General features: G+C 36.4%; 1 protein-coding gene across 1 annotated transcript in view; it reads left to right on the top strand.

Moving 5' to 3' along the window:
- The window catches only part of CNBD1 (cyclic nucleotide binding domain containing 1), a 397351-nt gene that overhangs the window by 285650 nt on the left and 98358 nt on the right, over positions 1 to 13343 (top strand). Inside the window, 1 exon segment of the mRNA XM_067711697.1 lies at positions 4834 to 5027. Within this exon segment, the coding sequence (XP_067567798.1) occupies positions 4834 to 5027 (194 nt within the window).

Here is a 13343-nt window from a genome sequence, read left to right as displayed (position 1 = left end):
TTTACAGATCTTTTCCTTTAATTGATATCTAGTCTCATAGCATTGTGGATGGAAAAGATACTTGATACAATTTCAATTTTCTTAAATTTACCAAGGCTTGATTTGTGACCCAAGATATGATCTATCCTGGAGAATGTTCTATGAGCACTTGAGAAAAATATGTATTCTGTTGTTTTTGGATGGAATGTCCTATAAATATCAATTAAGTCCATCTTGTTTAATTTATCATTTAAAGCTAGTGTTTTCTTATTTATTTTCATTTTAGATGATCTGTCCATTGGTGAATGTTGGGTGTTAAAGTCCCCTACCATGAATGTGTTACTGTCGATTTTCTGTTTTATGGCTGTTAGTATTTGCCTTATGTATAGAGGTGCTCCTATGTTGGGTGCATAAATATTTACAACTGTTATACTTCTTCTTGGATCCATCCCTTGATAATCATGTAACATCATTCTTTGTCTCTTCTAATAGTCTTTATCTTAAAGTCTATTTTGTCTGATATGAGAATTGCTACTCCAGCTTTCTTTTGGTTTCCATTTGCATGGAATAACTTTTTCCATCCCCTTACCTTCAGTCTGTTGTGTATTTAGGTCTGAAGTGGGTCTCTTGTAGACAGCATATATATGTGTCTTGTTTTTGTATCCATTCAGCCAATCTGTGTCTTTTGGTGGGAGCATTTAGTCCATTTACATTTAAGGTAATTATCGATATGTATGTTCCTATTCCCATTTTCTAAATTGTTCTGGGTTCGTTATTGTAGGTCTTTTCCTTCTCTTGTGTTTCTTGCCTAGAGAAGATCCTTTAGCATTTGTTGTAAAGCTGGTTCTGGTGGTGCTGAACTCTCTCAGCTTTTGCTTGTCTGTAAAGGTTTTAATTTCTCCTTCAAATCTGAATGAGATCCTTGTTGGGTAGACTAATCTTAATTGCAGGTTTTTCTCCTTCATCACTTTAAATATGTCCTGCCAGCCCCTTCTGGCTTTCAGAGTTTCTGCTGAAAGATCAGCTGTTAACCTTATGGGGATTCCCTTGTGTGTTATTTGTTGTTTTTCCCTTGCTGCTTTTAATATGTTTTCCTTGTATTTAATTTTTGACAGTTTGATTAATATGTGTCTGGGAGTATTTCTCCTTGGATTTATCCTGTATGGGACTCTCTGTGCTTCCTGGACTTGATTAATTATTTCCTTTCCCATATTAGGGAAGTTTTCAACTATAATCTCTTCAAATATTTTTTCAGTCCCTTTTTTGTTCTCTTCTTCTTCTGGAACCCCTATAATTCAAATGTTGGTGTGTTTAGTGTTGTCCCAGAGGTCTCTGAGACTGTCCTCAGTTCTTTTCATTCTTTTTTCTTTATTCTGCTCTGCAGTAGTTATTTCCACTATTTTATCTTCCAGGTCACTTATCCGTTCTTCTGCCTCAGTTATTCTGCTATTGATCCCATCTAGAGTATTTTTCATTTCATTTATTGGGTTGATCATCACTGTTTGTTTCAACTTTAGTTCTTCTAGGTCCTTGTTAAATGTTTCTTGCATTTTCTCTATTCTATTTCCAAGATTTTGGGTCATGTTTACTATCGTTATTCTGAATTCTTTTTCAGGTAGACTGCCTATTTCCTCTTCATTTGTTAGGTCTGGTGGGTTTTTATCTTGCTCCTTCATCTGCTGTGTGTTTTTCTGTCTTCTCATTTTGCTTATCTTACTTTATTTGGGGTGTCCTTTTTGCAGGCTGCAGGTTCATAGTTCCCATTGTTTTTGGTGTCTGTCCCCAGTGGCTAAAGTTGGTTCAGTGGGTTGTGTAGGCTTCCTGGTGGAGGGGACTAGTGCCTGTGTTCTGGTGGAGGAGGCTGGATCTTGTCTTTCTGGTGGGCAGGTCCACGTCTGGTGGTGTGTTTTGGGGTGTCTGTGGACTTTTTATGATTTTAGGCAGCCTCTCTGCTAATGGGTGGGGTTGTGTTCCTGTCTTTCTAGTTGTTTGGCATAGAGTGTCTAGCACTGTAGTTTGCTGGTCGTTGAGTGAAGCTGGGTGCTGGTGTTGAGATGGAGATCTCTGGGAGATTTTTCCTGCTTGATATTATGTGGAGCTGGGAGGTCTCTTGTGGACCAGTGTCCTGAAGTTGGCTCTCCCACCTCAGAAGCACAGCACTGACTCCTGGCTGCAGCACCAAGAGCCTTTCATCCACACGACTCAGAATAAAAGGGAGAAAATGAAAGAAAGAAAGAAAGAAAGAAAGAAAGAAAGAAAGAAAGAAAGAAAGAAAGAAAGAAAGAAAGAAAGAAAGAAAGAAAGAAAGAAAGAAAGAAAGAAAGAAAGAAAGAAAGAGGGAGGGAGGGAGGGAAGGAAGGAAGGAAGGAAAGAAAGAAAGAAGATAAAATTTAAAAATTATTTAAAAAATAATTATTAAGAAAAAAAATTAAAAGAAAACAAAAAAATGGACGGATAGAACCCTAGGACAAATGGTGGAAGCAAAGCTATACAGACAAAATCTCACACAGAAGCATACACATACACACTCACAAAAAGAGGAAAGGGGGGAAAAATAATAGATCTTGCTCTCAAAGTCCACCTCCTCAGTTTGGGATGATTCGTTGTCTATTCATGTATTTCACAGATGCAGGGTACATCAAGTTGATTGTGGAGCTTTAATCCGCTGCTTCTGAGGCTGCTGGGAGAGATTTCCCTTTCTCTTATTTGTTCGCACAGTTCCCGGGGATCAGCTTTGGATTTGGCCCTGCCTCTGCGTGTAGGTCGCTGGAGGGCGTCTCTTTTTCATTCAGACAGGATGGGGTTAAAGGAGGAGCTGCTTCGGGGACTCTGGCTCACTCAGGCTGTGGGGAAGGAGGGGCATGGATGCAGCGCAAGCCTGCAGCAGCAGAGGCCAGCGGGACGTTTCACCAGCCTGAGGCGCGCCGTGCGTTCTCCCAGGGAAATTGTCCCTGGATCCCGGGACCCTGGCAGTGGCGGGCTGCACAGCCTCCCTGGAAGGGGGGTGTGGATAGTGACCTGTGCTCACACACAGGCTTCTTGGTGGCGGCAGCAGCAGCCTTAGCGTCTTTTAGCCGTGGCTCGCGCCCGTCTCTGGAGCTCCTTTAAGCAGCGCTCTTAATCCCCTCTCCTCACGCACCAGGAAACAAAGAGGGAAGAAAAATTCTCTTGCCTCTTCGTCAGGTCCAGACTTTTCCCCGGACTCCCTCCCGGCTAGCCGTGGCGCACTAACCCCCTGCAGGCTGTGTTCATGCCTCCAAATCCAGTCCTCTGCCTGCACTCCGACCGAGGCCTAAACCTCAGCTCCCAGCCCCGCCCGCCCTGGTGGGTGAGCAGACAAGCCTCTCGGGCTGGTGAGTGCCGGTCGGCACCGATCCTCTGTGAGGTAATCTTTCTGCTTTGCCCTCTGCACCCCTGTTGCTGGGCTCTCCTCCGCGGCTCCGAAGCTTTTCCCCTCCACCACCCACAGTCTCCTCCCGTGAAGAGGCTCCTAGTGTGTGGAAACCTTTCCTCTTTCATAGCTCCCTCCCACTGGTGCAGGTCCCATCCGTATTCTTTTGTCTCTGTTTTTTCTTTTGCCCTACCCAGGTACATGGGGACTTTCTTGCCTTTTGGGAGGTCTGAGGTCTTCTGCCAGCGTTCAGTAGGTGTTCTGTAGGAGGAGTTCCACGTGTAGATGTATTTCTGGTGTATCAGAAAAAGAAGAGGTGGGTGAGCGATCAGCCTCTCCAGCCTCACATGCAGGGCACTATACGAAGGTTCAGCTTTGGTTTCATTCCACTCAGACAAGCAAAGCTGAGACGCATTGAGACAGCTTTGAATCTTCCAGCAGCAGCATTCTATGACATCCTCACAGGCATTTTTCATAAGCAAAAAGATTACATTATGAAACACATGGAGACTTTTTTAGTCCAAAGCCATTTTCAAAGCATTTGTCATGTTTCTGGGGTTCAGTCCTTTTTTTTTTTTTTCTTGCCTACAACCACACAGGGACCAATTATACATATTGAGGATAGTTTGACAGAATCAAGGATGAGTTCAGCAGCCTCTTATTTCCTCGAGGTAGCAATGCTTGTTTGTTGATGCAGTTGAGAAAAATGTTGCCATGATCTCTAGGAGTCTTCAAAGCTGCACTACTTCTTGAGAGAAAAATCTGCTAGTGTTGGAGGGTCTCCTGCAGAGGCAGGGGTGGCTGTGGCTCACGGTGGGGACAAGGACACTGGCAGCAGAAGTTCTGGGAAGTACACCTTGGCGTAAGCCCTCCCAGCGTCCGTCATTAGCCGCACCAAAGAGCCCAGGTAGGCTCCAGTGATGGGTTTCCTCAGGCCAAACAACCAACAGGAAGGGACCCCCTCCCTTTTCATACTATATTCTTTACTCAGTTCTATGAGTGATCATCATTCTGTCCAGAACAAAGATAAATGAAGATTAATAGTAGGTATATATTGTTACTTATATAAAATAAGAAGAAAGGCACATTTTTGTGGGGTGGGAGGCATTTAGAAAAGTTCAAGGACTTTTCTGGCCCTGTTTTTCTCATGATGTCTTATATCTATTAATCTTGATATGGCACCATGGTTCTTTTCTAGCATTTATCAGTTACATAAAAGGATTTATTACTATAAATAACTGTCAGAAAATAGTATTCTAAATATGTAGACATCTTTGTTATATTTGTTATTTGACTAAATTATTTGTGATGCCTAAGTGCCACATTAAAGTCACTTATTGATTAAACTAAAAGAGATCTGCTAAAAGCGAAGCAATTGTAATCTTTATTGTAGTCATACTTATATCAAAGAGTCTGGGAAATAAAGTCTACAATATATCTTGTTTGGTTTTGTTTTATTTCAGTGATAGGAAATGATGGATTGTATATGATACTGAAAGGCCTAGCTTGACCACGAACACAGATATATAAAAATCTGATTGAAGAAAATGAGTCTACAACCTCTTTCATACCTCAGAGTTTCCACAGCTTTGTTTTCAGTGAAGACTTCAGAAACTCTATACTGGCAGAGACGCACATACCTTCAATGGACCCAATGGCAAGAAAGGAATATTTGCTTTCTCAGTAAGCAACAATGTATCATTATTGTAACATTTTATCTCTTCCAGATATTTAAATCTAAATATATCACTCAGTGTGTCCTGAAATATTCAAGATAATACAGCTTTTAAAAATAAGAATTATACTGTTAACACAACTTGAAATGTGTTTAAAACAATTTAATGAGGGATACCTTCCAAAGCATATTGCCCACTGGCTGGTGTTTTGTGGTATGTTTGACTACTGAGACAAGGCCAATGTAGTTGGATGACTGAATGTAGAAGGAGGGTTATTTTGAGATAAGGGAGAGGGAACATGTGATTTGAGAAAGGGAACACAAAGGACAGATCATGAAGGGCCTTTTAAATCAAGTTAAGAATGTATGCTTATGCTGTTTATCTCAAGGACAATGCTAAGGTAATCAAGGTGTTGATTCTGTTACAATCAGAAAGTCTCGTTTGAAGAAAATCCTTTGCCTATATGTGTTTCAAAACTATCAGCTGGTACAAAAAAATAAAGTTTAATATCTTTCTGGATGTCTAGATACCCCACATGAGGGTCAGGTCTGGTTCAACTAGAATTGTGGCTAAAAAAGCCAATTTTGGATTTAGGGTAGTCAAGATGTTCAGAGGAGAAAAGAGCCAAAGAAACAATTAAAACCAAATTATTTAGCACCATGGATTGAAGTCAGGAAAACTTAAAATATTCTCAGATTCAAGAAGAATGAATATGGATAAAGCCAATAAAAACAAACAAGGATAAAAAATGAGTCAAGAACATAAAAGTATATTGTTGATCACACATGAATGGGTAATGTTTCTAATCTATCTTGATAGGGATAGAAAAGAACACACTCACCACTCAGTGGCCACATACCATGTACCCAATACATTTTCAATCTTCTTTAGAAAAAAATACCACCTCTGGCAGAGCAGCTATAATTAGGGCTATTTCTTTGTTGACTTTATAGTAATCCACTCCAATCTTTTAGGATCTAGTTGTTTGCTTTTAAGGACAAAACTCATGAATTAAATGAGAATAAGATGGGACTACCACCTCTGAATCCTGAATTAGGTTTATGAGGGCAGCACTAATCTCTGTCATTCTACCTGGGATGTAGTATTATTTTTGTTCCAGCCTTACTGATGTATAATTTACAAATAAAATTTGTATATATTTAAGTTATACATCTTGATATTTTGATATATGTATACATTGTGAAATGATCACCACAATCTAATTAACATATCCTTCATATCACATAGTTAGATTTTTGTATGTTTGTGGCGAGAACACTTAAAATGTATTCTCCTAGCAAAGTTCAAGTATACAACACAGTGTTGTTGACTATAGTCACCATGCTATACATTAGATCTCTAAGACTTACTTGTCTTGCATACTGGAAACTTTGTACCCTTTGACCGATATCTCTCCATTTTCCCCACACCTGACCCCTTGTCACCAACATTCTACTCTATTCTTCAATGAGTTTGACTATTTTAGATTACACATATAAGTGAGATCGTATAATATTTGTCTTTGTATGTTAGGCTTATTTCACTTAGCATAATGTCCTCCAGGTTCATTTGTGTTGTCACAAATGGTAGGATTTCCTTCTCTTTCAGACTGAATAATATCCCATTGTTTGTATGTATATCATATCTTCTATCTCCATTTATCCATGGATAAACATGTAGGTTGTTTCCATATCTTGGTTATTGTGAATAATGATGCAATAAACATGGAAATGTAGATATCTCTTCAATATCCTGTTCTTATTTCTTTAGATGACTACACAGAATTGGTATTGCTGAATCATATGGTAGTTAGTTCTGTTTTTAATTTTTTGGGAGAGGGTAGCTCCATACTGTTTTCATAATGGCTGTACCAATTTACATGTCCACCAACAGTGTACAAGGATCACCTTTCCACCACATCTTCTCCAACGTTTATCTTTTCTTTTCAATAATAACCATTATAACAGGTGTAAGGTGATATCTCATTGTGGCTTTGATTTTCATTTCCTTGATGATTAGCAATGTTGAGCACCTTTTCATGCACCTGTTGGTCAGTTCTATGTCTTCCTTTGAGAAATGTCTATTTAGGTCCTTTTCCCATTTTTAAAATTGGGTTATTTGTGCAATTTCTGCATGTGGTTATCTGGTTTTCCAAGCACTATTTATTAAAGAGACTATTTTTCCCTATTGAGTTTTCTTGGCACCTTTGTCAAATATATGTTGACTGTATGTGATGGCATTTATTTCTGAGCTCTCTTTTCTGTTCCATTAGTATGTCTATTTTTATGCTAACACCATACTGTTTTGATTACTATATCTTTGTAGTATATTTTGAAATCAAGACCTGTGATGCATCTACCTTTGTCCTTTATTCTCAGGTTTGCTTTGGCAATTCAGGATCTTTTGTGGTTCCATACAAATTTTAGGATTGCTTTATTTCTGTGAAAAATGCCATTGGAGTTTTGATAGGGATTACATTGGGTTTGGATTATATGGCTTTGGATAGTACAGATATATTAATAATATTAATTGCTCCAATCCATGAACATGGGATATCTTTCAATTTGTTTGTATCTTCTTCAATTTCTTTCATAAAAATCTTGCAGTTTTCATGATACAGATATTTCAATTACTTGTTTGAAACATTTAATTATTTATATTTTATATTTTTGATGCTATTGTGAATGGGATACTTTATTACTTTTGCAGAAGTTTTGTTGGTATACAGAAATGCCACTGATTTCTGTATGTTGATTTTATATCCTGAAACTTTATTTAATTCATTGATTATTTCCAACAGCTTTTTGGATTTTCTGCATATAAGATCACATCACCTGCAAATAATAAAAATTTTACTGTGTCCTTTCTGATTTGTCTTGACTATATCTAACTAGGACTTCCAGTACTATGTTGAAAAATAGTGGTGAGAGTTGCACCCTTGTCTTTCTGCTGATCTTAGAAAAAAGCTTTTGATCTTTCACTGTTGAGTAGGATGATAGTTATGTCTTTGTGGTATATGGCCTTTCTTATGTTGAGACATGTTCCTTCTATACCCAATTTGTTGAAGGTTTTATCAAGAAAGGCTGTTATATTTTGTCAGATTTTTTTTTCTGTATATATTGAGATGATTATGTGATTTTTATTCTTTCATTCTGTGAATGTGGTGTATCACATTTATTGATTGCATATGTTGAACCATCCTTGCATCCCAGGGATAAACCCCACATGGTCATGGTATATAATTCTTTTAATATGTTGTTGAATTTGAGTTGGTAGCATGTACATTTTAACCATATTAATTTTTCCTATCTATGAACACAGAAGGTCTCCATTTATCTGTGTTTAATTTATTCATTACTGTTTTATAGTTTTCAGAATATATGTCTTTCACCTATTTGGTTAAATTTATTCCTAAGTATTTTATTATTTTTGTTGTTCTTGTAAATGGGATTCTTTTCTCAATTTCTTTTTTGTGTAGTTTGTTCTTGTGTATAGAAAAACCACTGAGTTTGTATGTTGATTTTATATTCTGCAACTTTACTGGATTTATTTATTATTTCTAACATTTTCTTTGTGGAGTTTTTGGGGTTTTTTACACATAAGATCATGTCATGTGCAAACAGGTAATTTTACTTCTTCCTTCTGATTTGGATATCTTTTCTTTCTTTCTTTCATTCTTCTGCTTCTCCTTCTTTTCCTCCTTCTTTTTGTACACTTGCTCTGTCTAGAATTTCAGTACTATTTTGAAGAGAAGTGGAAAGAGTGGGCATCCCTGCCTTGTGCTGGATCTTAGAGGAAAAGCTTTTAGGTATTACCACATCAATTATGACATTTATTGTGGGCTTTTAAAAATTGTATTCCAACACTCTATTTTTATTTGTGGATAGTTATTAAACTGTTACTTTTGTGAGGGATGAGGGCTGGGTCAGAACTTCTAATCTTCCATCTTGCTGATGTCTGTGATATTGTTTTGTTTTACTATCTTGGCTAAGGTGGAGGAGGGTAGGGAGAGAGCAATTTCAGAGGTCTCCACTTGATCTTCCTTTCTGATTGTTTTTACCACAAAGGCCTAGAAACAAGTGTGGGGCCTCTGTCAAGTATCCATTCAAATTACATGTTTAAAATCCATGGAAAATGCCATGAGGTGGGTCTATGAAACCAGTAGAGCTACTGTGAACCAGACATGGGACAAACTCAATTTTTTTAATGCATTCATATATTTTCTCACTGAAAAGTGGCAATTATACTTTATGTCCTAGGTTTTAAAGTCTCTATCCCAAATTTCAGGGTTCAGTAGAATATTTGCTGTGGTTGTAAGTGCAAAGTTATTTGGAGCTATGGTATCCTTATAATTACTGAGTCCAATCCTCAACATTTCTGACTTCCGACTATAGGAAATTTTCTTTATATGCTGCCATGGAGTTCTTGAATTACATCACTTTAAGCTGATGACTGATTTTCCTTAAACTTTCATTGTTTCTCCCCATTGTATTGATATTGTTATTGTATAACAAGATTGTATATTGTTATTCTTTTTTATAGTTCTTAATACTCATTCTCCAACACCTGCCTCAAAGGTCTGAGATACTGTAGCTTTCTGAGCATTCTCTTCTGACAATACCCCATGCCTGTTCAACACCATTAAAAGTTTTATCACTGCCACAGCATGCCAGGAACTATCAGTGCTGCAGTGATGCATTTTTATTGCAAGCTGGATGATAACAAGTTCACAGCTCTAAATCATTCTCTTCCCTAGTTCTGATAGAATATTTTGAAAAAATAATAGACATAAAAGCAGACAATCTTGTTAACTGTCAGCAACTTTAGGGCTTTTGTTCTTAAGTCTACTGAAGGACAAGTATGTGATTATTGCCTACAGTTTATTTTGGATTGCTAAAAACATAAATTATCCTTGTTGAATCTGTCCCCTATAGGAAATGTGTTATATTTTAAGACATGCTACTCTTTGTCTAATTTTATTACCTGACTTTTCTATGTATTTATTTTTAAAATAAAACATTAAATATTATTAACGCTTAGGAGAGTTTTTGTGGTTTTTCACAAAGGGTTATGTTTTATTTTTCCGCCATCTATTTGGCTTCTTTGCCATTATTTGCTTTTTTATTGTGTTGTATCAGAGAATCAAACTACAAAGAAGAAAAAAAAAAGTAATACCATCTTCATTCTTCAATTTAACCCTCTAATATATTTTGTAAGTATGTGGGTATTATCTGAACATAATGAAAATAAAGTGAAAAACATACAGTCTAAGGATCAAATACATTTTTCATGAGATGCATATATCTGCTATATTTACTCCCTGCTACAGATGTAAACTGGACTAAAAAACTTGGTGCAGTACAAATAGCAAGAAGTTTTGTTTTTGCTTTTCTTGATATTGATTTATATATTAAAGCAAAATGTTTTTATTACATTGTTTTATATAAGGAAAAGAGAGAAAAATTATTCATTCCTTTACAAGATCATCAACAATGATTCTAACGAGTCTTAAAATCTTTAATTCATTTTTTAATTAGCCTCACAATTTTTCAAAGAACCAATCATAAAGAAAATCAAATTTCTTTAGAGTCAGCTCAGTATGGTTTGGTATATGCTAACACACAGAAACACATACACACACACACTGTATTTTGTACTTTATACTGTATTTTGTACTTTATATACTCCTATATTTGATATATTATATATTTTACTATGCTGCTATCTTTTATTAAAATGTATTTTTTACATGATAACATTTAGCAACATTATACAAGCAATTTTAAGTGGAAGTTCTTCAATAATTATTAAGATAACTTTATAGCTTATTAGTAGAAGTTTTCTTTGAAAATAAACATTTGAAGCCATGTGGAAAGAAAATTATTTGATAAATTTATATTGAACAATTTGGACTTAGTAGGGTGAATTTATAAAATATCTTTATCATTTTTTTTAATACCAAAGCTTTCAAACAAGCTATGTAGTATTATTATTCCATGTTCCCTGGATGAAATCTCAGTCAGATCCTAGTTATTAACAAGTAGCTTAATCTTTTTAGGTATTAAAAATTTCAGTCAAAAAAAAAATTCCAGTCCTGTCTTCATATCAAAATTTCAAATTCTCATGCTTGACAGCACAGCTTGTACCTTATTGTGCCATAATTCTGCAGTGGGAAAAGGAGTTCACATCAGTTTATAATGCTTTTCTTACTCTGCATCCTCTTCTGTTCACTTGCTGTTCTTTCTTGCTCCTCTCAGAGGATCAGGAAGGAAGGGAGGGTGGATATTAGAGGTAAAATTTTATGCTTACCTTCTGTGATTTGGCTCTAAATGCAATCTTTTATATTGTCCTTCCTTCCGTAACTCCCTTGAATGGTATTGCCTCCTGTAGTGTGTTATTTAATACTACACCTTTTGTCCCTGGTTTCATGCAGTGGATACCATGGAAGTCTTTCTTTTGGATCAGCTCACCCCTTCTGGCAGATCTCCAGGTTTACTCCCTTTCCAGACAGTTCCACACTAGTTAAATTTTGTCAGTCCACCTGGCTGATGGGAGAGGGAGAGCCACACACTTACTCTATCAATTTCCTGTCTCCTTGTTACTGAACTCAGGTTTGGCTGCTCACCAATCAAAAAACCAATACTCAAGAGACAGGTTTTGGTAGAAATTAAAGGTTGCTTTATTCAGAGTTCCAGCAACCTGGGGCAAGGTAGTTCCGTGTCCCAGGTCTCCGAAGAGTCTGCTCAGCCATGACTGTTTTTAAAGTATCTCAGTGACTCATCAAGGCAGGAGGTTGTATTCTGCATTATTTTCCATTTATGCAGACTGGCTGACTCCTCATGATCTTTCTTCAGATCTTATCTTGCCCTCATTGTCTGACTGCAGGATTGTGAAGCGGGCTTCTGGGAGTAGAGAGCTAGTCATTCTTTAACTACTTAATTCTACATTCTTACTTCTTTCAGTCTAGGAAAAGAATCTACAGGTTAGCAAGGCATCCTGTGCATTCAGTGGAGCATTGGTCAGGAGTTAGGTTAAATTACCTAGTGATCTCATTCCTATAATTAAGTTCTTTTAAAGTCAGAGGGGAAAAATGTAGGCAGACAGGAAATGGGGAAAAGAGATTCTTTCAATCCTCACTTTGAGCTTTGGGGAAAAGGGAAGAAGAGAAAGGAAAATGACTGCAGGACACTGACAACCCTCACTAAACAGACCTCTCTCAATCTTTTCCATCAATTGCCTGACCTCAGCTTATAGTCTCTTGAGATGGAAAATGAGCTAAAGTTTGCAAAACCAATTTTATAATCTCTAAATCACTATGCAAGCAAGCCCTGGAAATTTTAATTTCTAAAACTCTGAAGCAACAGGAAAAGTCACTTTTACAGTAGGAAAACTACACAGAGCACTCTGTTACATAAATATCTATATATCAATCTATCTAATCTTTATATATATATATACATATATGTATATATATTCTATTTTATATCATTTAAATTTATATAAATGTAAGTTTAACATCTTGGAGTAATTGGAAAAATTGCACTTAATATTCTATGTGTTATGGGTATAAGACATCCTATGTAATGTATGTATCCTATGATATAGCTTATATATGTAATACGTCTATATGTATGTAATAGGATGTTGTTTGTATACGTATAGAATACACATAACACATAGAATGTAATAGATTACATATATTATTTGTTTCCATGCTAAATCTTACATATAATTTTATTTATTTATTTTTGAAACCACCTAATTTGGGAAAAATTGTGATATTGAAATATACCTCTTTAAACTTGGGTTTTGCCACACAAAAAAATAAGTTTCAACAAGCTAGCTTTAGAAAGAAATTTCTTCTTTTTAGTGTGTGTGTGTGTGTGATGCTACAGAATCAGTTAAATTGACTAGCTTAATAAAATACTATGTAAGAATTTGTGTGTGTGTGTGTTAAGTGCTGTGGTGGGTATACAATATAATCTTGAAATGACTAGAGGTATCAATTTTGAAATTGTCTACATAGAAATGTGATATTAAATCCATAAAACTATAAATAAAGTCTGAGAAAAACAGTATTAAAAAGAAAGCTGAACTCAAGGAGCAAATCTTGAGTAAATTCCACATTTGGGAAAAAGGAAAGTAGTCACCAAAGAGCAAAGGAGAGGAACTAGAATAGCGACAGCAAGAAGAAAATTTCCCAAAGGTGAGGTGATTAAATAGTTACTGATATTTTGGGGCCCTTCCTTTTACAATGAGAGCTTTGCATGAAACCCTTTTTTTGCCTGGTTGTATCT

This window comes from Pseudorca crassidens, chromosome 17 (genome assembly GCF_039906515.1).
Source record: "Pseudorca crassidens isolate mPseCra1 chromosome 17, mPseCra1.hap1, whole genome shotgun sequence".
Lineage (NCBI taxonomy): Eukaryota > Metazoa > Chordata > Mammalia > Artiodactyla > Delphinidae > Pseudorca > Pseudorca crassidens.
This window is presented reverse-complemented; position numbering and strand designations above follow the sequence as displayed.